General features: G+C 50.2%; 12 protein-coding genes across 12 annotated transcripts; 5 read left to right on the top strand and 7 right to left on the bottom strand.

Annotated features, from left to right (window-relative positions):
* Window positions 1–395: 395 nt before the first annotated feature.
* APUU_41256S (uncharacterized protein) lies at window positions 396–1,954 on the bottom strand (the record flags this gene model as incomplete). Its single annotated transcript, XM_041704419.1, has 2 exons — window positions 396–1,721; window positions 1,775–1,954. 2 exons carry the CDS (start codon window positions 1,952–1,954, stop codon window positions 396–398), a joined length of 1,506 nt encoding a protein of 501 aa, XP_041557006.1.
* A 609-nt stretch (window positions 1,955–2,563) lies between these two features.
* Window positions 2,564–3,314, top strand: APUU_41255A (uncharacterized protein; the record flags this gene model as incomplete). The annotated part of the gene is made up of 3 exons (XM_041704417.1): window positions 2,564–2,910; window positions 2,975–3,218; window positions 3,273–3,314. 3 exons carry the CDS (start codon window positions 2,564–2,566, stop codon window positions 3,312–3,314), a joined length of 633 nt encoding a protein of 210 aa, XP_041557005.1.
* Window positions 3,315–3,697: 383 nt separating this feature from the next.
* PIG-S (GPI-anchor transamidase GPI17) lies at window positions 3,698–5,468 on the top strand (the record flags this gene model as incomplete). Its single annotated transcript, XM_041704416.1, has 2 exons — window positions 3,698–3,931; window positions 3,999–5,468. The coding sequence occupies 2 exons, from the start codon at window positions 3,698–3,700 to the stop codon at window positions 5,466–5,468; spliced, it is 1,704 nt and encodes a 567-aa protein (XP_041557004.1).
* A 319-nt stretch (window positions 5,469–5,787) lies between these two features.
* On the bottom strand, window positions 5,788–7,170 carry APUU_41253S (uncharacterized protein; the record flags this gene model as incomplete). The annotated part of the gene is made up of 1 exon (XM_041704415.1): window positions 5,788–7,170. The coding sequence occupies one exon, from the start codon at window positions 7,168–7,170 to the stop codon at window positions 5,788–5,790; it is 1,383 nt and encodes a 460-aa protein (XP_041557003.1).
* Window positions 7,171–7,858: 688 nt separating this feature from the next.
* On the top strand, window positions 7,859–8,950 carry sod4 (mitochondrial 37S ribosomal protein mS42; the record flags this gene model as incomplete). Its single annotated transcript, XM_041704414.1, has 4 exons — window positions 7,859–7,918; window positions 7,972–8,152; window positions 8,238–8,362; window positions 8,423–8,950. 4 exons carry the CDS (start codon window positions 7,859–7,861, stop codon window positions 8,948–8,950), a joined length of 894 nt encoding a protein of 297 aa, XP_041557002.1.
* A 219-nt stretch (window positions 8,951–9,169) lies between these two features.
* APUU_41251S (ubiquinone-binding COQ10-like protein) lies at window positions 9,170–9,970 on the bottom strand (the record flags this gene model as incomplete). The annotated part of the gene is made up of 1 exon (XM_041704413.1): window positions 9,170–9,970. One exon carries the CDS (start codon window positions 9,968–9,970, stop codon window positions 9,170–9,172), a length of 801 nt encoding a protein of 266 aa, XP_041557001.1.
* Window positions 9,971–10,326: 356 nt separating this feature from the next.
* On the bottom strand, window positions 10,327–12,641 carry APUU_41250S (putative C6 transcription factor; the record flags this gene model as incomplete). Its single annotated transcript, XM_041704412.1, has 6 exons — window positions 10,327–10,404; window positions 10,464–10,633; window positions 10,688–11,981; window positions 12,039–12,070; window positions 12,124–12,334; window positions 12,390–12,641. 6 exons carry the CDS (start codon window positions 12,639–12,641, stop codon window positions 10,327–10,329), a joined length of 2,037 nt encoding a protein of 678 aa, XP_041557000.1.
* A 713-nt stretch (window positions 12,642–13,354) lies between these two features.
* APUU_41249S (FMN-dependent alpha-hydroxy acid dehydrogenase) lies at window positions 13,355–15,009 on the bottom strand (the record flags this gene model as incomplete). The annotated part of the gene is made up of 5 exons (XM_041704411.1): window positions 13,355–13,441; window positions 13,497–13,570; window positions 13,623–14,811; window positions 14,873–14,931; window positions 14,982–15,009. 5 exons carry the CDS (start codon window positions 15,007–15,009, stop codon window positions 13,355–13,357), a joined length of 1,437 nt encoding a protein of 478 aa, XP_041556999.1.
* A 793-nt stretch (window positions 15,010–15,802) lies between these two features.
* Window positions 15,803–16,296, top strand: APUU_41248A (uncharacterized protein; the record flags this gene model as incomplete). The annotated part of the gene is made up of 2 exons (XM_041704410.1): window positions 15,803–15,811; window positions 15,895–16,296. The coding sequence occupies 2 exons, from the start codon at window positions 15,803–15,805 to the stop codon at window positions 16,294–16,296; spliced, it is 411 nt and encodes a 136-aa protein (XP_041556998.1).
* A 1,367-nt stretch (window positions 16,297–17,663) lies between these two features.
* APUU_41247A (6-phosphofructo-2-kinase PFK26) lies at window positions 17,664–19,953 on the top strand (the record flags this gene model as incomplete). Its single annotated transcript, XM_041704409.1, has 2 exons — window positions 17,664–17,863; window positions 18,129–19,953. The coding sequence occupies 2 exons, from the start codon at window positions 17,664–17,666 to the stop codon at window positions 19,951–19,953; spliced, it is 2,025 nt and encodes a 674-aa protein (XP_041556997.1).
* A 427-nt stretch (window positions 19,954–20,380) lies between these two features.
* Window positions 20,381–21,142, bottom strand: APUU_41246S (DsbA family oxidoreductase; the record flags this gene model as incomplete). Its single annotated transcript, XM_041704408.1, has 2 exons — window positions 20,381–21,025; window positions 21,098–21,142. The coding sequence occupies 2 exons, from the start codon at window positions 21,140–21,142 to the stop codon at window positions 20,381–20,383; spliced, it is 690 nt and encodes a 229-aa protein (XP_041556996.1).
* Window positions 21,143–21,561: 419 nt separating this feature from the next.
* VTC2 (SPX domain protein) lies at window positions 21,562–23,982 on the bottom strand (the record flags this gene model as incomplete). Its single annotated transcript, XM_041704406.1, has 2 exons — window positions 21,562–21,690; window positions 21,742–23,982. 2 exons carry the CDS (start codon window positions 23,980–23,982, stop codon window positions 21,562–21,564), a joined length of 2,370 nt encoding a protein of 789 aa, XP_041556995.1.
* Between the last annotated feature and the right edge of the window lie 385 nt (window positions 23,983–24,367).

Raw genomic sequence — 24,367 nt, 5'->3', positions numbered from 1 at the left:
ATAGCCAACAAGAAAGAAAGTAAAAAAGGAAGGTACTCCAGTGATGCAAAATGCTTTATCAACCCACAACCAGTTGCTCGATTGCCGCAGGGGTCTCCCTAGCCATCCATGGTGGGCACTTTTGAACCATGCAAGCAACTTATTCAACAGGGGAAAACAAAAACAGCCAGCCAAGTCATTTGAGGTCCAAACTCGAATTCGAAACTAGGGACGATCTATTGTCTAATTGCCTGTGATTTGCTTTGTACAAGGCAGCTCAAAGCCAAATTCATATATACATCGTGCTTCATTCTCATGGTTGGCGCTTTTCAATCCAGAAACAGAAACAACCATTGATGTTAACAAAGGATAGGAAATGAATTATGTAGACGTAGGACGGATGGCGTCAAGTTAGGTTAAGAAGTAAGGTTAGGACATTCACCCTGCGCGCGCTGGAAAGCGTTGGCGAAGAGATCCTGCATGGCGTGGTAATGAAACAGGATGCCTCCGAGGACTGCAAGATGCCAGATGTTGTGGCTGCCACCGCAGTAGTCGAAAAGGCCTGGACGCCAGCGTTCCGGGACCTGAGAGGCATAGACACAGGCTCCGAGAAAGTACACGAGGATGCTCTTCATGACAGGAGCGTAGAAATAGAGGCACCAAGCGAAGCCGCGGGTGTAGGTTAGTTGGGCGATAGGGGCAAAGCCTGTCAGGGCGAGAGTGGCGTAGAAAGCTACCCGGATCCAGGCGAAGTCCGGGCGGTTGAAAGTAGGGTGCCACGGAAGGATAACGCCGCCGACTCCTAGGGACATTGTGAGGAGGATGTAGACCCAACGGGATGTAGGTTCACAGTAAAAGGCCGTGTACTCGGTTGTCACGATAGAGGCGGCAACGAGGAAGGAAATTCCGGTGTAGTCGACACAGGCAAAGCGCTCCATCAGTGGCTGGCTGGCAATGCTGTTCATTGTGTGCCATAAGGTGCTGCAGACCAGGCATTTGCAAGCGGCGAAGAAGAAGACAGCCGCGATGAGCATGTCAGCATTAGTACTTAGGTGAAAGTTAGGGTTCAGCGGGTAGAAGTAGAAGGCGATGGAGAGAACAATGATAAGTCCGATTAGGTGCGACCAGATGTTGACGAGTTCGTTGGAGGGTGTGAACATAGAGGTGAAGCATTCCACCTTCGATGAGGTGAACCGATAGCCAGAAAGAATATGAGGGTTTATTCTCCATGGATCCGGCAGCTCTGAATAGGCGATTAACCGTTTCTCTTTGGCTAATAGGATAGCCTGGTCGATGTTTTCCCGGAGGGCATCTTTGACCATGCGAGCCCGTTCCATTCCCTCGTCCATCACTTCCTTCGCTTGGACCAACTTCGAATCAACCGCCTTCCAGCCATCGTCCAGAGCTCCGTAGACGCCGCGGCCCCGGACAGCATGGGCGCGGGATTCGAGCTCGGTCAGGAAAGACTCCATCAAGCGGACACCTGCTTGAGCCTTTTGCTCTAATGTTTCCTTTGTCGCCAACGCATCGTTATAACGGTCTTCCAAAGTCTCCACCAGGATCTTTGCCCTCTTCTTGCCACTGCCCATCAGCTCCCCCGATGCATGGGAGCACTGATCTCGTACAGCCTCTAATGTTGCATATGCTCTGCGTAGGCTGGCATCGATCTGTACCATATGGGATCGGCGATATTGTTCGATCCAGTGGAGGCGTCTTTCCAGTTCCGCAAGGAAGAGTTCGACCTATTTATCAAGAAGTTAGTGAGATTCCGGCGACATGGGAACGAGAACCCTACCCTTAGGAATACAGCATCTGCATCATAGTCGCAAGATAGCTTCCTCGCCGTATGGAAAGAGTGCCTTCGCTTGCGGTCTCGAAGCAGAGAGGTCTCCTCGGAGGGGGTAGCGTAAGCCGAGGAGAAAGCCGAGTTGTCGAGGTAGGACTCGATAGTAACGGATTGAGCAGAGCACGCCATGATGAAAGACGAATATATTACCCACAAGCACCCTCCCTGTGGGAAATCAATCGAACATAGCCTGAATTCGAGAAGTTAGAGAGTGACGTCCAGTGGCGGGCATTTGTACCCGGGCGGCGCGACATCGGAACAGCGAAAGACAATACTTACAGGAAAAGTGCAAACAGGATAAAGGACGCTAATAAGGATGACAGAACAATGGAGGATAAAGACCAAGGATAATAAAAGGGAATGGATGTCCTTGTCGACAAAGAGGAGGGGAAAGGAGAGTAGGCGGAAGAGAGTCCGGAGGTTGGAGGAAGAGACAAGAAAGAGTGGGGAAGACTCCGTTAATCAATTCTCAACGTCCGGTCCTCGTTTGCCAAACGACCTTTTCCGAGCTGCAAAGGTCCCCTCTCCTTGCAGGGCGAGCGTCTAGGCATTTTTCTTGTCGATGATCATCGAGCCCAACACTCTGCCCTATCGTCCAAAGCCCAATCCGTTGGCGCGTTCTCTCCACGTTCGCGGTCCGAGACCAACCCACCATCCCACCTGCATCTCCCCAAGTGTTTCTCTCCGCCATCGTCATTCGTCGTCCGACGGTCATTTGCCATCGCCATATCCATCGCCATGACTCCAGCTGCTATCAGAGATATCGTCTCCGACCCGTCCTTGCTGCCCGTGTTGAATACCGCCGGCGAGACTCGGGATCTTTGTCACAGGCTGCTGTCCCTGTTGGACCCGTCACTCACACCCGACCAGATATCCGAATCGCCACAAACCGTCCAGAAGCACCTTTTCGCTCTTCTCGCCCAGCTCCGTGGTCAAAATCGCGATGCCATCTTCCGAGTTCGAGACACCAAACAGGGCACCGCGGAGGCCCGGCAGGAGATCGACCGGTTGCATCTTCAGCTTCAGAACCTGTATTACGAGCAGCGACACTTGACTGGAGAGATTACTGCTTGCGAGTCTTACGAGTACGTTACAATCGATTGAAGATTTATTTCAGTGCTTTATGTGCTAACCAGTGGGCTCTTTTAGTCACAAGTACCGATCGCTTCCTCTAATACCAGAGGAAGAATTCTTTGAACTACATCCCGAGCACCGCGAGTCGAACGAGCATGAACTGATGGTTGCGCGAATCAATCACGAACATGCAGAACGCGAAAAGCTTGAACAGGCTCGGCAAGAACTCCTCAAGCGCAAACAAGCGCTGATTACCGAAAATAACAAGCGGAAGGAAGATTTGGCCAGCCTCGACCAGGATCTCGAGAAGTTTATTGATGTGAGTGGCATCCTTTTCACGGTCTATCTCGGGCATTGCTAATTGAGACTCTAGGCTGCGAAACCAATCCAGAAACTTTTCGAAAAGGAGTATTAATATAACCCGATCCATAGCAGCATTGGTTGTGTTCATTTTCAGGCCCATTATATTGCAGGAGTCCGGCGCATCGGTTTGATACCCAAATAGAATAGATATTTCGGTCAAATAGATAATTCAATTATTTTCACTTCTAATTACAATTATTTAATTAAGAGCTGGGGTTTCGTGAAAATGACAGAAAATTACTTGTCGCATAGTAAGTAGTAGCTACTCCCTATACTGTGTGTTGCGATTAGCTCTCCGCCTTGCAGCCGCGGCATCGACAATCAACCACCACCTGGCCTTCTACTTCCTCACTTCGCTAGTTCACCGCCGCACCCCCATTAGTTATCTCAAGTGGACGGGGTGTTGTTTGCTTTCTAAAGCATGTCCTGTCTATCATGAGCGAAAAGCACGAAGACCACGGGTCTTCACAGCCCGATATGACTTCCAAAACCTCCGCCTCGACCCTCCCCCTTCCGGAGAAGCCCAGCGCCGTATACACGCGGTCCAAAGTCGTGGCCGCGTTTTGGGCTGTGATCCTTTTCTTGGGATTTCCAATATGGTGGAAGACCACCTCCATCTACCGGGCCGAATTGCCCATCCAGGATATGCTCGATTGGGCTGGTGGGAAGGTGACTATCCTACAAAACTCCATAACATTCTGGCAAAATAGCTGACTGGCCGAATTCATGCAATTAGAGCTGCCGCCCTGTATTTCCGCTCGAGATCCGATTTGATACCCCGTCCCTACCGGACACTGAAGCGCAGCAACTTCTCCGCGTCACTCAACACACCCTAGACGATCTCAATGAGTTCTCCGCCCATCATCTACGCCTAAAGCTGGCCGAGGAGGCTCAACATGTAACCGAAAAGGCCGATACCGCGTTAACGGTTCGTCTCCAGGCGCAAGACGACCTCTCGAGTCCTCGTTCAGAGCTTCAAGCAGATACGACAACGCTCGATGTTTTCTATGCTCCAAGCCAACTTCCGCCTCCTTCCTCGTCCAATTCGCCGCTCTCCTCGTTTATTGCTGGAGAACTGCAACGTTTGTTCGCGGAGGAGAAAGCGACAATAGCACATGTTCTGTCGAATAACGCAGTGGGTAGCAGCGCCAACACTCCTGCATCCCCCAACAGCCAGGCGCAACAGATTTCCCCACAACTTGCGGAGAGTATTACCAAGCGATTGAGACGATCGATGAAGTACGCGGAGACGTACCACCTCGCATTCTCTCTCTTCACACCCGGATCTGCTCCCTCCTCATGGGACATTGAAGCCGCCGTTCAGGAGTATATATCCCCACTTGTGCAGGCGTTGTCCCCGATTAGCAATTTCACTGTTGACACGCAAGTCCAACTTTACGCAACCTTCTCGCCTACGGCACCCGCTCCTGAACATGATGAAGCCCAGGCAGTCTGGACCTTGAATGAAGAGAATCTCAGTGCCTTCGTCAACGCCGCAGAATGGCCCCTAAGCCCCAGCATCGGGAGCGGTCCAACAATCAACTTCATACTCTACGTGCCCGCTCCCTCACAATCTCCCCTCGTTGTGAAAGAAAGCAAGGCTACCAGCTGGATCATCCCGCAATGGGGCGGCGTCTTCATCCTCAACCCTCCGCTCCCTACAACGACTGATTTCCCCTCCAACCTGCCTCATCTTGCTCGTGAAGCCCTCCGGCCCGCCTTCCTAACATTCTCCCACCAACTCCTCAGCCTCCTCGGCACCCCGTCAACCCCAACATCCCTCCCCTTCCGCCTCCAAACCCTCATCCGCATCCGCGCTGCAACCCTCCTCCTCTCCGCCTCCTCAACAATGGGATCCCTCGCGCGTCTCACCGAGTCCCTCCCCTCAATTCCCATCCCCGCAACAGTTGCCTCTTCCGTCACCACGACACTCTCACATCTATCTTCCGCGTGCGAAAATCTTCGCAACGGACGCTTCCAGTCCGCACTAGCTAGTGCCCGTGTCGCAGAGACAGAGGCCGAACGCAGCTTCTTCGAGAAAAGTATGGTCGGTCAGATGTACTTCCCTGATGAACATAGAGTTGCCGTCTACCTGCCGCTGTTAGGACCTATCGGGGTTCCGCTTATTTTGGGGCTGCTGAAGGAGGTAAAGAGGGTTGTCGCTGGGTGGAAGGCGAGAAGGGCACAAGGGGTTGCATCGTCATAGATATTTACTTCTTGGTAGTATACTATTTTACTCTATTAGATTATTAAGTTGTTGATATTCATATAAAAATATTCTGTCTTGATTATGTGTAATTCTGCCATAGCAGCCTGCTGCATTACAAAGTGATATAAGCATAAAGTTAATACACAAAGAAAATATGCTCGCCTGAAATGCTAGACTGCAATTCACGCCAGACTCGCCAGGAAACGCAAATATAGCGTATTGCAATGCATAGATTTTGCATCCCAATCAAACTATACGGTATGAAGTAATGCTATTTAATAGAGATTTATAAGGCGTGGAATCCAAATGCGCAAGTTTAATAAGGTAATTGTTTGCGCCGGCCCAGTTGCTGCGGTGGAGGGAGCAAAAAGCGCTGGCTTGCATTGTTGACGGCCGCACTACTGGCTTTGCTGTTGGCGGTGCTGGTACGAGCCGATTCAGAGGCTTGCATTTGCGCTTGCGCTCGATCGAGAATCTCGGTTAGGGTCGTGTTGGGTCGCTGCTGGTCTGGGTAGGGCGAGGGCTGAAGGGCTCCTGTGGTATTGAATACGCCAGGGGGCGTGTAGACACGAATACTTTCCGTGCTGGGTTGCCGCTGGGCCTGCCGAGGCGTCACTGGTAAAGGTAAAACGGCTGGTACAGGCGGAACGGCCGGTATATCCTCCGCTGGCGCTGGGCTCGGTTTTGGGCTTGCACTAAAGAGGCTCTTAACACGAGATCTGCTGCGTTGGAGGACAGAGCGGGATCCTTCAGAGTTACGTTTGTAGTTTCTGCTGAGGAGAAAGTCCGTGCGGAAAGAACTGTCGTCGGAGGGAATGGGTTCAGATATGCCGATTAGCGTGCCCGTTGATTTGCGAAATGTGCTTTGGTGGACCTTTTCACCCGGTGGGGTGCTGTTTCTTCGTCGTCTTCGGATACAGACTGTTAGGATCAAGGCGGCCACGGCACCGAACACGGAACCAGGGAAGAAGCCTGCTAGAACGGCGTTGGTTGGGAAAGCAGGACAGGAATTCTCGGTTTCCGATACGTTGTTGTAAGAAGCAGCAGAGTACTGTGAGTCCGTAGAGGTTGGTTTTGCAATGCTCGATGAGTCGACAGCCGTTATGGAAGATAGATCACCAGCGATAGGAAGGGCAGGGTCAGTAGTCGTTTCGGTATCGGCGGCAGTAGAAGACGCGGTGGAACGGTCCGTGGAAGAATCTGATGTAGATTCCGACGACGTAGAGGTGGAGGTAGAGGTGGTCGTGCTGGTCGTGCTGGCCGAAGTGGATGAGGATGCAGTTTTGTCCACAGCACAGAAATTGCCCTGACAAGTGTATCCAAACGGGCAGCATGCTTTCCCGCATTTGGGCAAGTCGTCATCCAGTCGGGTTGTTTTGATGACATTGTTTGGATGGAGGCTGGCATTTTGCTTCGTTACGTCGCAGGTTATTGGCTGGATATAAGAACAATCCTGGCCTTCAGGGCAGCAGATAACTGAACTCCCACCGTCTATGCCAATGCAGGTTGAAGATGAGGAGCAACAAAAGTTATCTGGTACGCCGGCGCCACTACATTTCTGTGAGGCTTCAGGGCAAGTGTCGGCACGTTTGTGGTGTAGATTCAGGCCGTGGTTCGCGGATGCATTTGCAGTCATGATTGTCAGAAGCATTAAGATGGAGCGTCTCACAGAGACATGACGGGTATGAGACCTTATCATCGTCTGGCGATATGTTGGTCTCACAACGAGAAAATGTGCAGCTAGGAAGAAATGAATATCGAGACGAGAAAGAAGATATATTTTCCCAGTTCAGCAGAAGTGAATAATCAAAGAACTGCAACAATGAGCCCGGCGTTATTAGAATGAATAACAAAGCACCACGACGAGACAGAGGGCAAATGTCCGGAAGACCTGAGACTGGGGCTTGCAAGGTATTTGTCGCCCAAGATATTCGACTTTTGCATCATGTTACAGAAATATCCCAAGACCAGGCTCCTGTAGGCGCCGTGGTCCTATAATAGAGAGAAGAGATGGGGCTCATAGTTGCTGGTCTAATGGCGACGAGCGAAGAGCCGCCGGGACAATGGGTCCTATGGAGTGGCCCATGCTGGGTCCGCATGAAGGCACCTGGTTCGACAGGCCAAAATCAAGGCGCGTAGAACGAACTGGTTGCAGCAAGCAGAGATGAACTGACGATGTCCAAAGGAAAGCCAGAAATAGATGCAACGGCCAGGGACAGGGGATCTACGGACCGTGATTGGCCCCCGTTGGCGCCTGGTTACCTCAGCCACGCTAGGCCCAATCGGGAACTCGCAAAGGAAATTCTGCCGGTTCGCAGTTGGGAAAAGCTGCGATTTGGACTGTCGGAACGACTTCTCGCGGCTTTCTCCCTCTACAACCTATCACCATGCTCAATCGACTCCTCCGGCCGCAGGCGTCCCTGCGTGCTGCCTCCTCCATCTGCCAGGCGAGTCACGCATGCCCCAATGGCTCGGCCCTGCTAACATGTTGTGCCTTAAGAAACCCACCTCCGCTCTCCCACGCTTCCAGACTCGAGGACTGCACCAAGTACCCAGCTTAAATCACGGCGCATATTTCAAAGAAAATGGAGTTCCGGAACTACTATCGCCAGAGGGTTACGACTTTTCTTGGACACAATATCAGAGCCTCCTCGTCAATAAACTGAACTTGTTGACACAGGGTAAGGCTGACCCCGGACTGCTGTTATTTGGAACGGAATACCGTCAGGAATTGCGCGTAACAGAGAACTGATGTTCTTGCTATAGACACCGTCGATGCCGATGCGAAACCCGGAGAATTGCTGGTCAAGTACTCCCGTCGTCCGGAAATGGCGTCCGTGTTCAACTACGCTTCGATGGCTCACAACAACCATTTCTTCTTCAACTGCATTGTGAGTACTGAACTAGATACCTCGAGGACCCCAATCCTCTAACAGAAACTTATCCTACAGTCTCCTACTCGCACCGAAATCCCAGAAAAGTTTGCCAAGGACATCGTCGACACTTGCTCCTCCGTCGAATCCCTCAAGCTCGATTTCCTCGCGACCGCCAACTCCATGTTCGGCCCCGGCTTTGTCTGGCTAGCCAAGAACCTCGAACGGGAGGGTCTGCTTCACATCTTCTGCACATACAACGCCGGTTCGCCATACCCAGCAGCCCACGCGCGAAGACAGCCCATCGATATGGCCACGCACACCCCCGACACTGCGCTCGGCAACCAGTACGCCGGTGCAATGGGCGCCCACGCCTTGAACCAGAAGAACCTCGCCCCTGGAGCTATTGACGTCCAACCCATCCTCTGTGTCAACACATGGGAGCACGTTTGGATGATGGACTACGGTATTGCCGGAAAGGCCGAGTATCTAGAACGGTGGTGGGACAGAATCAACTGGGAGGTGGTTTTTGACAACTACAATGCTGTTGGCTCAAAGTCAACTCGGGCTCCAGGTGGCATGTCTCACAACCTTCGCATGGCATGAGTGCAGCGTGGGTTAACGTGTTTGTTCTAATAAATTGTATTATATACTACGGTTAGGATTTGTTCATCTAATGTACAGCGAATTATCGCATGTAGAAAACAACGCATAGATTAAAATGGTCTAGTTCGCTCAATGCATATCCAAAAATATAACACCCTTCTACAATACATACTCCAATGTCCAACCCATATTGTACATCTATCAAATATCTATACAGACTCAACCTCCATTCACCTCCCTTATCCTCTTCTCGAAAGCCTCAATCATCACCCCAGCCATCTGCCCCTCAACCGCACTCATCATAGTCGCATACCACTGGTTCTTAAACTCAAACCGGATCTCCAACTTCACCGTCGTCCTCGGGTCGCCACCGGTGCCAGCAGCAGCCCCAGACGCAGGAACCAATTCCCATTTCGTACTCAGGTACTCGAAGATCCCCTCGTCGGCCCCAGGGAATCCCGCGAATCCAGCTAAAGCTCCAAGCCCGGACCCTGATCCTGGCCCTGAGCTAGATTTCTCAACGAATTTCTCGCCAGAACGCGCCTCCACGATCCACTTCTCCGAATCGCAGTCAACTTTCGATGTGAACGTCTCGCTCAGCGGTCCGTATCCGACGGTTAGATAGGCCTGTGTCGGATACCCCGTTTCTTTATCGCGCGCTGTAACGGTTGACGAATTGAGAAAGGGGAGGAAGTCCGCGTAGGATTCAACGGAGGAGACGACTTGGAAGAGAGGTGGGGGTGCATAGGGGAGCGTGCGGACGGCTGTTAGGACGCGGCCGTTGTTGTTGTTGCCGCCATTGCCGTTGCCATTCTTTGCTTGTGGTGGAGATGGGATGAACGAGGAGAGAAATGTTCGTCTTTGGAGGTGCTGGAATGAGGTAGGTCTATAATTGAGCCTGGATTGTTGCGGTTGGGGTGTGCTATAGTAGGTTGGGAGGTGGCGGCATCTTGATGGTTCAGGCCGAATCGAGGGTTTTGGAACGCGGGTGAGGCATCGCGATGGGGATACGCGGTTCATGATTTGTATAAGGGAAGGATTGAGGCACAATTGTGGTTATTTTTCCATTGTCAGTTGATGTTCGTTGCTTAGTTTGTCTCTCGGAGAATCTTGGAAAGCTGATCTTCGATTATTGTTCTAGAAAGCTTAGTCATTCGTTACATAGAACTGTTTGCATAAATAAGCATCTCACATCCTGACAAAATGTAGAACAAGATGTAAAACAACCAACTAATACTGCAAAATACTTGTTCTCCCGGTATGACGAAACTGTAGCTATTCTATGAAACAAATGGACGTATATTCCGGACCACGATTCCAAATAGGGCTCTCACACGCCAAATAAAATACTAAGATCATGGTAAATACCTGGACACTTATTGCATATACCACAAATCATTACTATCCATATTCATAAACTTTTCCCGATTCTGAATTTGTTGGTCCCAAAGTTGCTAGTACAGTTAGCACAGACTATTTTTAACAGCTGTAAAACGGTAATACTCAAACTTACCCAGTCAAGATTAGCAGGTGTATCAAGCATTTCCCCAATCACATCAAGAGACCCGTATGGCGATGCACCTATAGCAGGTATAGACTCTGGCACCATGTTTGCAGGGAATAGTGGGTTGTCCAAAGTTGATGTGTCTAGTTTCGACCAAGCATCATATGGTGGTGGTGGCGCTATAATCAGATTAGCACGTCGTATTATGTGTCTAAATAAAACGGCAAGCTTACCATTAAATAATTCAGTAACCTGGCTGTTTGTTGTTGTCGCACTTGGTATATTTGTTTTTGGTGGTGGTATAGTATGCAGGCCGCCCTTTACTCTGCGGAGCATGATTGTTAATGCTGCGTGAGCTTTTTGAGCATCTGCAGATTGTTGGCTCAGGTCCTTGAGTATTTGGTGTGAATCTTCTAGTGTAAATATTAGATCGTCCCGATCCTTGACCACGACAGCCATATCATCATTCTTTGGCCCTGCGGGTCCAGCAGCGTGGTTATATGACAGTTCCATGCAAAGGATCATGGCCGCGAGGAGATAGTCGTTATATTGGATTGAGTTGGGGAATAGACTGTTCCGATACAGCAGGCCTCCTGGTTGGATTTCACGGTGTAGGTCTGCATGAACCTGTAGGATCTTTTTGGATGCACTTATGCATACCATCCGCGAGTATGCGTACCGCATGTTTGTATGCTCCTCTCCCAGGTACCTCCGATGAAGAACGCAGCGAGCCTTCTGGTATACATTCAAAAGGGTAAATCGCTGGAATATCAACTCCGGGGGGTCCGCAAGGGACTGGTTAATGGGTCGAATCTTATATGCAGGAGGAACTAGACTATTTGCTTCTTCCAGTCTTCGGTCGACTTCAAGGGTCTCCTCATATGTCACTGGTATCCGCGAAAATGCCATATCCAGAATTTTCCCCAATATAATCATTAAGCGAGACTTAGAAATGACGTACGTCGACGTGGTTATCTCACTCAACGGCCGTGATGGAGGAAGGTGCAATGTTCCTTCGTTGAAGTCTTGATCGGACAGGTTACGTGGTAGCTCCGTGTCATATTGCCAGTCTTGTATTGTCCGGGGAACGCCGACCTCAAATGAAATCAAAGCGTCAAGCTGGCAGAGGAACACCCATGTACGCCTTCTCATTTCTCCTTCATAAGCAGATATAGCTGGGAATTGTTGTGGATCCCTGTGATAGCCCATCTGCATAGCTAGTTTGATCGTAATACCTAAAAGGTAAGGGACTCCTGATTTGACATCATGTCTTTTGTAGAACTCTCCCATGGTATAGAGGAACAGTCCTTCAACTTTGTACTGTCCTGCAACAATATAATTGGACTGGACAAGGCAATGTGCACTTCTCTTTCTGAAGATATTGCAGATCTCGGTGTAATCTCCAGCAAGACCATGTATCGGGTCCCCAACGCGTTGGTAAAACAAAGTGCTTAGTGTCAGGATTGAGTATAACATTCCAAGCCATGGAAGAGAAACTTGTTGTGGGTTGGACCAGAACTTATTATACTATAACATCTTAGTGAGAAGTTCGACAATTTTGACAATGTGGCGTGTTTATCATACCTCGTTTTGAAAGGTTGAAACATGGAGGATCGCTTTGAATTAAATATTAGCAAGCACTCTTTCAAAGTGGAATCAAGTTACTTACCAACTATAGGCTCCTTTGAGTTCATAAAATTGGATACCATCCTGTCGCTTACTGGCCGAGGTGGTATAGCAGATAGCAGTTCCTCCTTGCTTAATTGTTTGCTTATCCCAAACCAAATTGTTGGCTCCATGTCATTGGAACCATCATTCTCGAGGACTTCTTCATCTGATAATTCATCATCGTCTTCCAATGACTCCTTAAACTCGTTTATCTAGCAGTCCGTTAGCACTCATCACCCGCGTAAAACCTGCAACTGATACACCAACTTCTTCAAGGATAGCTTTCCAATGCGCGCTGTCGATATAGCTTGTCCCGGTATCTTTAACAAGCAACTTTCCAACCCCTCCGGGAGGGGAACCTTCATTTTCAGGTTCAGATCCTTCAGGCTTAGGTGGCGAAGGGGTCGTCAGCGTCGCTGGCTGTTCTCTTGACAATAAACTAGACGGAGGCCCTGATGATGGGGAGGAGTCACTCTGGGTTTGGGGTTCTTCCTGTTGTTTCCGCTGGGCAAAAGACATAATCAAGTTTTCAAGGTGTTGCAAGCGATCCTGGACATGAGTTGGACTAGCCCGGCCATGAGATGACCTCCCTCTTGGTCCGCGGCCGATAAATGTACACGACTGGGCCTCGCCTCTCTTCAAGCAGTTGGTGCAAGGGTGTGTACGGCAGCATTTTAGTCTGGAAATCTTATTCAGTACTGCAATCCTACTAGAGGGCCATTGATCAACGTACTTTCGGCTTCTGCAAGCTGTACAGGAAAGTTGTACTCTGGTTCTCTTTCTCTCTTTAGAGAGATTAACGGTGTCGTTGGGCTGAATATCAGCCATCTCAGCGTGCTCGGACAGCGGCCGGACTATTGCCGGGTTACAGGCAGAAAATACAGTATATATAGTTTTGGAATTCAGGGGGTTTCGGGTATAATCTGTTTGATGATTGATTTGAAATATAATTCCGATAAGAATGCGAGGACAATGCTGGAAACCCCGAGATGAGGCTGAGAAGTCGACCATGTCATTGCCAATTGGAAATAGATTTGGGGGCCGTTTAGATCGGTCTCCGTTGTTATCTCCGCCGCTAACCCCGTACTACCAACTCAAATACAACCACCAGGCTGAACCTGACAGCTTTGGGTCCATTTAGATCAATAAGACTTATTTCCACTAGTGACGACTGCTCATAATGCTTCTTGTATACAAACAAACGCTATCAAATGTACACCGCTCTAAAGTGTCTAAAGCTTGGCACGGTATACCGACCGCACAGAATCGAGGCCTGACGGTCCATCATAGATTTGCTGCTCTACGACGCGGGTATTGATCTATGATGAGATTCTTAGTATGTGACGGGTAGCAAAATATAGTTTCGGCACTTACATGTTGAGGTCCCAATTGCTCTACGCGCTCAACACCAAGCAGCCGCATGGTGGTGGCCGTCTCATCCGCCAAAACTAGACCCAGTCAGTAAATTATCCATGGGCTTTGAAAGCGTTGAAAGCATACTCTGTAATGTGCGTTTAACGCCGTCAACACCCCCAGCTCCCAGACCCCATAAAGCGGGTCGCCCGATTCCTACTGCCTTTGCACCGAGACAAAGTGCCTTCACAACGTCTGTTCCTCGTCGGATACCACCATCAATCCACACCTCGACTTTGTCAAAGACCTCGGGGCAGAATTTCCGGATTTCTAGCAAGGTGTGTACTGCAGGAGGGGCAGTGTCGAGAGCGCGCCCACCATGGTTCGAAAGGATGATGCCCTTGACCTGAGGTCCGTGAAGCGATGCAATGTACGCATCTTCATGGGTCTGAAGACCCTTGAGAATGATGGGAAGATCGGTATGTTGGGCCAACCAGGGTAGTGTATCTCTCCAGGTGAGTGTCGGGTCTGTGCCTTGGAAAAGTTGTTTCCCAACACCGCTCTCACCCTGGCCAGCACCACCAGTAGCATTACCCCGCTCGTCATCTTCGCGCTTTCCAGGTACCGGCGCATCTAACGTGAGTACCACGAACTTGATTGCTTTGAGTCTATTGATACGCGCCAACTGGATCTCACTCTTCTTGCGGTCAGTCTGCACATACAACTGCCATCCGAAAATCTGATCGGGGGCGGCATTTTCGACTATTTGTTCCGGGGTCATAGAGGCGTTGTTGGAGATTATTTGCATCCCACCAAAACTGCGACAGGCCTCTGCAATCCCCGCCTCACCAGCTGGGTTACCCAGGCGTGCCATGGCGGCGGGAGAAATATAGATGGGGATCCCAAGTTTGTGCCCGAGAACGGAAATGTCCAAGTCGCATTTCATACAATCGATGAAGACCCGCGGCCGCAGAATGATCGAGCGATAAACTTCCGTGTTGAAACGTTTTGAGAACTTGTCGTCGGATGCGGAATAGTAGTAAGCCCATGCCTTTTTGCTGACCTTCTTGGTGGCCAGCTGTTCGATATCGTCCATGTTAAGGAGAGCTTCCATCGGAACCGCCTCCTCCTTGTCTTCCTCTTGGGACGGGGTCGCATCAGCCTGCGGCTTCGGTAATGTGGCCGCATCAACGGTCCCAAGGAATGCCTCCGGCTTAAGATTCTCTTCTAGAATGCCGGGAGGGTGGATTGGATCATACTCCTCGGTGGCATCCTGACCCGAAAGTTTGAGAATGATCTTGGAACCACCGGGGTGCTCTGAGAGAAAATCTGTGACCTATCCCGACAAATACATTTAGCACATGGTCCAGTCAGAGAAATGCGACAGGGGCCCGTACATCGTATACTTTTCCGTAGAGAATTACCCAGCAACTCTCTTTTGAGTTGTGTTTTGCGACTGTTGCGGGATACGTTAGCTGAGTGTTAAGTTCATTGCGCAAAACCTACCCTCGGCCGCATCGAATACCTTGCCCATTTTCGCAACCCGCGATCGTACAGACAATTGGAAGAAGGCAGACCAGGAACGAGGGAAGAAACAAGGAAGAAGAATGCTGTAAAAAGAGAAGAAAAGCCAGGTCAAGCCGGTTGGGGTCGGTCCAATCAATCTTAATCTTTTTTTGCTATCTGACCAAACACACGAGGGGTCCTCTCGCCCCAGCCCCCATGGGTCGCCGCCGAAACGGTTACTCTGTCGGAGTCGGACCCATCTCCGACCTTTTTCTACGGTCCGGATAAGGTGTGGGGAACGACACCAAAGATGGGGGCGGCTATTGACTGCTATCTCGGGCAATCTCGATAGCCGACAGTGGCAGCTCCTGGCGGAATTGTTAATGAGAGGAATTGATTGGTGGATAAATTTTATGCTGCACAGACAATTGCCGCTCCAATTATATGAAGTCATTTTAGAGGTCGGTGTTCCAAAGTTGAAATGGAGACGTTACCTAAACACATAACCCTGTTCTACAATACGTTCAAAAACTAGTAGCTTTTGGATATAGAATCAAAGAGAAAATATAATTGCTACTGCGCACTGTCTTCGTGTTGAGCCTGTATACCAAACACGCGGTCCAAAGCCAGGGCGTGACCACGTGAGCGACCTTGCAGCTCCAGCTGATTCGTTCCCCCGCGACGACCGCTTCAGCAACATCACCTCACCTCGATGATTATGGTAACATCACAGAGCCTGAAACGACCGTGGACTCTGCTGTCGACAACTTCTTGCAGCACGACTTGTATACCAGACCTCGAAATTCACCAACGAGCTAGCCATGTTTGAGGTGAGTTTGCTCCCCCCAAATAACAGCCTGTACTTCCCCGTACCACCCTGTACAACATCGACTTTAATCCTAACACGTACCAGCGTCGTGCAGCAGATCGATATCGGTTGCGGATGCACCGCGCACGTACCGTTTCCCTAACGAACGATGAGATCGTGGAAGTGCGAGCGGCACAGCGGACATTCGAAGGTGCTTATATCCGCACAGCGCTCTCGCAGTTTTCATTTGCGCTTGTGGTTCTCAAGATCTTCACCAATGAGTTCTACAGCACTGGGGCTCTATTCGCAGTCTACGGTACAGGGGTACTTATTATCGGCCTCTTTCGACGCCAGCAGGGCAATCGCCAGTTCTTCTCCGAAGTAGGCGACGACGGAGTACACCGACACAAATTTAGAACAAGCGGGAATGCAGTGGTGATATTAACGGCTCTGAGTATCGCTGCTTATGCCACACTCATCGCTTTAACTCTGCGGCTGGATAAATAGGGTTAACTTGTCTGAGGTTGAAGTTGAGCGGTCGTGGGAAACGTTGACGCGGGCAATGACGATGATCAACTCAAAGGCTCATGGCGGATATCCTCCAGCGACTGCCAAGCGCCAAGTATTCCGCAGCATACGGTGGCCATGGTTACTCCTACTCTCTCTCTCCTCGTAACAACGATCCTACCTTACGACTCCTGAACACGAAGTCATGAGACTGGCCACGGGGAAGGTGCCAAGAACATAGAGGATATATTGATGGGCAGTGAAACCACACAGCTCGGCGGAATCAGAGCGCGTGTTACATGGTCTGATGACAACGCTGTACCGTCCGCAATATTAAAAGGACAGGCGGCTTCTGGGAATCGAAGGTTTTGAAGCTTGCTCAGCCTCAACCAGGCGACAACGTTTGATCCTCCGGGCATGGTGTTGGTCGGATCACCGCAGACGTGGATTAATTGATAAAAGCAAAGCAAGCCTGGAATACTGACGAAGCCGCAGATGGACAATGGGCAAGTGAGCCGACTGTAGTGACTCCTTGGCAAGCCATACTCCTGGATTCGACAGGCTGGATTGTGGCCCTGTGGGCAGAGGGCAGCTTATCGTGACGCGCCCTTGCCTGGGCCAAGCATTCTGTATCCGCCGTGCGGCCATCAGGGGCCGGAGCCAAGCCTTCTCTCTTTTTGTTGTGATCTACAGTACATCGTAGAACCCAGAACAATCTCAAGCTTGGAGTGTTCAGGCATAAGATAGTAGATAATCGATAGGGCGAGGTGTGGAGCAGGATATTTAAGCAGTTCGCTCTTCCCGGGCATCATATCATAATTGCTGAGACTTGACATCATAGGCCGGTCCAATTATTCCGGGTCTTCCGTGATTTATTAGCTGCAAGAAACCTTCAATGACGCAGGCCACACCACAGAACTTTATAGATACCAACTGATACCCTGCAATCTCACGTTTTCCAACCCGGACCTATCGCATCGTCGCCCGCTGGCAGATGTTTGAGTTGTTGGGAATAAAATCACTTTCTGTTACAGTTCGCGAGTGGGTTGACTCATCCGCCCACCATCACCGGCTCCCCTCTTCTTCTGCACACTCCAGTCTCGCCTCCCTTCATTCATTCGGCTTGGTGTGTGCAAGACCTGAGAAGCTGTACTGTTGATAAATCATTTGGATCGCCCGCTGCCGCGGCTTTTATTCTATTTTATTTTATTACCCTTTCCCTGACCGTCCAACCTCATAACTACATACTGGTCGCAAATTCCCTGCGCCCTTCGCGGGGGATGGCCCAACACACTGACATCGCACGCTCAGCGATCATCTCATGCGCCTCTTCCCCCGACCATTTCCGCAATCGAAATTCGGCCACAATGAATGGTACTGCATCTAACGGCAAGCCGAGATCTGAAAAGGATACAAATTTGATGCCCCCTCCGAAAACTGTTGCCGGAAGAGCGCTAGGGAATGACGTGCATTCCGATTCCCACAAGAAATCACAAGCATCCAGGGATGGTGTCGGGTGCGCCCTAACAGACACTCCGATTTCTACCGCACCTTCGTCCCCACAGTTGTAAGTGCTGCTTCTCGTTCTGACACCCTGTTGGTTGGTTTCGTCTCTCTTTGCAGTTTTGCTTTTCCTGTCAAGGAGCGTGTTGGTGGTCTAGATGCGTTCTCTTTGTCCGACTGCCCTGTCGGGATATTCCCAACCTTTGTGGACCACTAGTGTATACCTTATTGTTGTCTCCTTGCGTTGATGCTTATCAATAATCTTTCGGGCACGGCATGGCTTTTCCTATCTTTTTGGATGTGATGTGAATCTAATACTCGCTGAATAGTGTCGCTACAAGCCAGGCGTCCACACCCGGTCGCGTTCGTGCCACTACCCTTGACATCCCCGGCCTTACCAAGTCCAAGGTCTCTCCCGATGGACGTATCGCTCAGCGTGACCTCGGCTCCAAGCTGGTCATTATCATGGTCGGTTTACCCGCACGGGGTAAGAGCTATGTCACAAAGAAACTTGCCCGTTACTTGAACTGGCTGCAACATGATACCGAAATATTCAACGTCGGGGAGCGTCGTCGCGTTGCGGCAGGAAAATCTCCGGCTGCTCCGGGGCGTCACAGAAACAGTTCTGTGCAGCAAGAACTCGTTGACTCTGTACGTCGTCTCAGCGTTAGTGTCGGTGGAATGACAGCTGCGAAGAACGAGTCGGTACCTGCACCCCAGGATGATTCGCCCCCCGAACTCGATAATGCTCTTCCACCACCTGTTATGCCGGCCAAGATCCTCCTCAACGGACAAGAGGATGAATCGGCTGTGATGCCGGACGAACCCGCCGTTATTCCCGCCAGTGAAGCTGAAGTTCAGGATCAGGAACGCATAGTTGAAGCATCTCCCGAGCCAATGGATCAGTCGGCCAATTTTTTCGATCCTAAGAATCAAAGGGCTCTGAAGTTGAGAGAGCAGGTGGCTCTTGAAACTTTGGATGAACTTCTGGATTACATTCTCGAGCGCGGTGGCAGCGTTGGCATCTTGGACGCTACCAACAGCACACTCGAACGCCGTAAAGCCATTGTCGATCATATTCAGAAGCGTGCTGGCCCGGAACTCGGCGTTTTGTTCCTTGAAAGTAGCTGTGAGGATCCCGATCTTCTGGAAGCAAATATGCGCCTGAAGCTGTCCGGTCCGGATTACAAAGACCAGGACCCTGTCAAATCCCTTGAGGACTTCAAGAAACGTGTTGCTATGTACGACAAGTCCTACTTCCCGCTCGGCGAATACGAAGAGTCGTTGAATATGCCGTATATCCGCATGATTGACGTCGGACGCAAGGTCGTTTCCCATCAAACTCATGGCTTTCTCTCTTCCCAGGTTGTATACTATCTCCTCAACTTCAACCTCTCACCACGTCAGATATGGATCACCAGGCACGGTGAGAGTATAGACAACCAGGCCGGTCGTATTGGTGGTGATTCTGAACTGAGCGAGAATGGCCATCGGTACGCAAAGGCGTTGACTCGGTTCATGAATGAACAGAGAAAACTTTGGGAAGTGAATCAGAGGCAGAAGGACATGATGTCGCAAATGCCACCACGCGCTGGGGACAGCACTCCACCGAACCCTTCATATATTCCCCGAGACCGGCCACGCAATTTTTGTGTCTGGAGCTCAATGATGCAGCGTACTGTACAATCGGTTGAGCATTTTAACGAAGATGACTATGATGTCAAGCAAATGAAGATGCTCGATGAACTATATGCGGGCAAGATGGAAGGAATGACTTACGAAGAGATCCGCGAGAAGTTCCCCGACGAGTACGCAACCCGCAAGAAGAATAAGCTGTACTACCGCTATCCCGGCCCTGGTGGCGAGGGATACCTAGACATTATCAACAGACTTCGAGCAGTTATCATCGAAATGGAGCGAATGACCGATCATGTGCTTCTCGTCACTCATCGCTCAGTTGCACGCGTTCTTCTGGCTTACTTCCGCGGCCTCAAGCGTGATGAGGTTGCTGATCTAGATGTGCCGTTAGGAATGTTGTACATGTTAGAGCCTAAGCCTTATGGCGTGGAGTTCATGGCATATCGTTACAATCCGAAGTCCGACTGGTTCGACTATATTCCGGATTTCCAACTCCAGCAAGCTACACATCCTTAAGAGCTATCAATAGGGAGACGTTAGACATAGAGTCAACTTCTCTTTTTCATCTATATCTACCACGTCTCTGTTCTTTTACGAAACACTTATGACTTACGGGGGTGAAACTGCTCGGATTCTCACTTTTGCTTCCTTCTTGTGTTTTATTTCTGTTTGGCGCTGGATGGCATGTTTGAATCTCATTCTCACCAGCGGTTTCTCGTTGCCCTCTTATTTCTTCCACCGTGTATTTCTAGATGTTCGCATGCCACCGGCGTTTGCAGCAACGCTTCTCATCTTGGATTGGCTTTTGCGTGGGGTTTTCTATGGTGTCCGGTTTTAATGTTGTGTATTAGTCTTACCACTGCTTCTAATTCGATATGTTTCTCAGACAAATGCAATCAGCTTATTATTTCGCTCAAGTGTCCATTGAACAGTAGATATTTCTTCACGAAGCTCCCGCGCCCTTTATACGCTGGAAAATGTCCAAAAACGTATCTGGCTCTTCAGCCCCTTCAACAGCATACTGGCCCTGCACCATAAAATAGGGCACGCCAGTCACAAACTGCCTCCTCGCCGCCTCAGCTTCCTGATCAACTTCCATCCCCCCAGCATCTGAATCCAACAGTCCCTCCACCTCGCCCTTCTCCAGCCCGGCCGCAACCCCAGCATCAACCAACACTCCCCTCTCCGTAATATTCTTCTCCTCCTCAAAATAGGCTCGGAATAACTTCTCCACCACCCTCGTCTGCAAACCCCCAATCACCCCATCCCCATTCCCACTCCCCTGACCTTCCTCCTTCAACCCCGCAAACCAAGCAAGTCGATGCGAATCCCTCGTCCTCCCAAGCCTCCCCCCAAACTTAAACGAAATACCCTCGGCCTCACCAATCGCACTTAGCCGCGAAAACATAGCCGATGCCCGCGCCCCAAACTTCGACGCATAAAACTCCTGCTTGTCGACACCTGGATACGCCGGTGCGTCTGCATTCAGGTAGAACGGTGACCAGGTTACAGTGAATGTGTCCAGTGGGTTCGTGACTTTGTGCGTTGTTATTGCGCGTGATAGGCGTCGGTAGCCGACATAGCACCACTGGTTTTTGTTAGCAGGGTTCTTTGACTTGGAGGGTGACTTTGGGGAGAGGGTAGGGAAGGGGGGATGTACCGGGCAAACGCTGTCGGACGTAATTTGGATTTTGAAGTTCGTCATTGTTCTGGGGTTTCGATCATTAACGTAATAAGGTATGTAAGGATGAACGATATGATAGTGATAAGTAGTTGGAGGCGGGGATTTATATAGATTCTTGGAGAGCTTCATTGTATGGATTTGTCAGCATTAGGAATTGCCGGTGGGCTGACTGGAGCACACCTTGGGTTTAGGTAGTTACTACTTAGTACCATACTGAAAGTGTAGAACGGATGTTTATAATTTTGTGGTGTTATATTGATTGCTCTAATAGAACAAAACCACTATCCTACTCCTGTGTCATGAAAACATAAACTAATGGTCGAAACATGTCGACCAAACGGCTAGACTGGTGGGACTGAATGATACATCAACGCCATAATGAACTAATATGGCACATTTTCCATGAGGAAGGCACTCAGACTGTGTTGTATGCATCTGGCTTAGTTAAGGGGTTGCTGGTTAACGGCTTTCCAAATCTCTGGCTTTTGCGCAACTGAAAAGGCAGCATCCATGGCGGGCGTATCAACGGGCTGGTCTCCGCCGCGGAATTTTTCGAGGGTAGAAGAATACTAGAAATGTGGTTAGATTCCGAGCATCACTATTGAAGAGGGGATAAATACCTTGAAAGCAAAGTTCAGGACAAGTGCAACGGCCAATCCGATACACACCACGATTGGGCCAAACGTGTTGTCGAGGTCGCGTCCGCTGCGTTGACGAATAAGTCTTGCGCGCATCTCGTGCATATACCATCCCCATGCGGCCGCAAATATAGCGAAGCAGGTGTATACAATAGACAATGCACGAGCTACGTCATTGTGTTTACCAGCCGCATTGTACAGGCCAAGGGAAAGAGACGAAAGCAAAATACTGATGTGCAGCCATTTAATGAAGGTTCGCTGGTTTGCGAGCCAAACTTTGGTCTCAACACGGACTGGACCTGCATCCTTGATCCATACTCCTGGCTCCTGTACCCCGGGAGGCAAAACAACAGATGGTCTTTTGTTGCGGTTGTATCCAATGAACGAAGGGAATAAAGCTGCCAAGCGAGATTGTGTTACGGGTTCTTCTTGTCGGGCGAGGAGCGTTGACTCTTCCTGGCGTTCTCTATCGGCATCGCGCTCGCGAGCCTGCGCCAAAGACGGTACAGAGGGTCGGGGTTGGGGAGTCGAGAACTGCGACGACTGCCGCGCCCGTGTCGGTTCAAGATCTGTGAACCTGGTTACTGGTGATCCCACAAGAGGCCTCGCAGATGGACTCGATCTTGTCCCAAGGAAACTTCCAACAGCCATGTCCTCTTCAGCGTTCTTGGCCAGACGTTCTTGTTCCTCATGGAATGCTGTTTCAGGGTCACGTCTGATATCCTTGTCAAGCTCGGGGAGCCAGAATGGGAAGCTATTGACGTGGTCTTCGAAAAGCTGTGCAATACCGTGGGCGAACTTCGAAAACCGTGGAGCTTCTTTGACGAGGTGAGAAACCATCAGGTCCTTGACCCACTCTGAGTTATGGGCCGCACTCCCACGCAGTTTGATTTCTAGCAGGCCGTGAGGGAAACGGACTATCTCGCCGGTCCTGATCGCGGGAAAGGGGTACTCCATCCCGGCATCATCGATGTCGGTACGGTGCCACTCCTTTTCATCACGGCAAGGACGCTCGCTGTCCAAAGAGTCTTCCCTAATGAGCGCCAGGTTTGTATCAAGAGAGATACGGATCCGGTCGTCGCCGGGGATTTGGAAGGCTGTGCGGGTGTAATTGGCCCGGAGCATAGGCTGCAGGTTTTGCTCCTTGATAAAGGATTGTAACTCTTCCACGTCCCGCTTAAGAGACTCTGCATGCTCTACCTCACTATTTCCCATATCCTCCATCCGATGGACCTTCTTCTCTAGGCGATACTCCCCATCAAGAAACTCCTTTACGTGTTTTTGCTTCAACTGAACCTTCACTTCCTTGCTGACATTATCGCTTGTCACAATCTTCTTTTCCAGGTATATCGGGGGCTTTTCATACAGGTTTCCAGTCCAGCGTAACCGTAGGGAGCCAGCCTCGGGGCTGCGAGCGACCTTTTGCGTGTAGAGATCGAATTGGGGAGTGTCGAAATATAGTGAAGTAATGGTAGGGTCGTTCGTGTGGCTCTCTAGTTCCTTCGAAGATTTGGGGTTATAGATGAGGACCGGCAACTTGCGGAGGATCAATGTCTTAACCTCCAACATATTATCGGCATGAATCCAGAACTTAAACGAAGAATAACGGTCTTTGCCAAATCCATGTTCCGGCTCAACGGTACTAGTGCTCAAGATCTCTCGCACAAAAGAGTACATCACGGAGAGTTGGCGAACAAGCGGCGAGTAATCTTCTGAGTTGAACGGCAATTGTGACAAGCGAACCTGGAGTAAAGGCTTCACACGGTATCGAGCACCTCGTTTCCGGTCATGTTTCTTTGCAGCCTTGAGAAAGCCGGTGAAGTTGATACGGCTATACTTTTCCAGCTCGCTAACCTCTTTGGTAATGTTATCAAGCTCCGCCAAAACCTCAGAGGCAATTCTGATTTTATCCTCTTCTGTAATGACAGGACCACCCTCCTCTCCAGTCTGAGCCAAAGGCCGCAATTTATCCTCGCATGCGGTAGTCCGGTCTCTCAATTGCTGCGAGGTCTGCACCTGGAATGTATTGACCTTGTCCAACTGGACATTGAGCAATTCCTGGACAAAGGCTTCCTCATCCTGTTCCGTCCATGAGCTGTCTGTATCGCTATCATCGCCAGCAACATCATGCTCCCTGAGTAAGCCCTTCAGCCTGTTGTAGTCGATATAGTTCTTGCTCCATGGCGGATACACCGAAATTCGCAGAGTCTTTCCGAAACGCATGGTAGCACAATACTTCCAGACCGGGCCGTTTTGAAGTGGGGGGTGGAGAGATCGTACTCCGTATGATCGAGCTTGGGGGATGAAGTACCAGCAAGGCGAAAAGAAAAGAGACGATGTGCCCAGCTGCAGAATATCTTCAAGAGGTCACTCCCTCAGCTCGAGCCAAATCAGAATTTGTTTAGAGTGGAGGGGAAACTTAGCAGATATAGCTTCGCCGGTCGGAAGTCTGGCAGGCGGGCTCTAATGAGGCACTGGCACTTGCTATCGCTACGTTGGAGCACGTGTGGCCGAAAAAGCTCCCAGCTTTCACCAATCGGGGAGCCGATGGCGAGACCGCTAAATGTGGGTCCGGTCCGTTTCCGGTATTGTATCAATATTTCATAAA

The sequence above is a fragment of the Aspergillus puulaauensis genome, chromosome 4 (genome assembly GCF_016861865.1).
Source record: "Aspergillus puulaauensis MK2 DNA, chromosome 4, nearly complete sequence".
Classification (NCBI taxonomy): domain Eukaryota; kingdom Fungi; phylum Ascomycota; class Eurotiomycetes; order Eurotiales; family Aspergillaceae; genus Aspergillus; species Aspergillus puulaauensis.
This window is presented reverse-complemented; position numbering and strand designations above follow the sequence as displayed.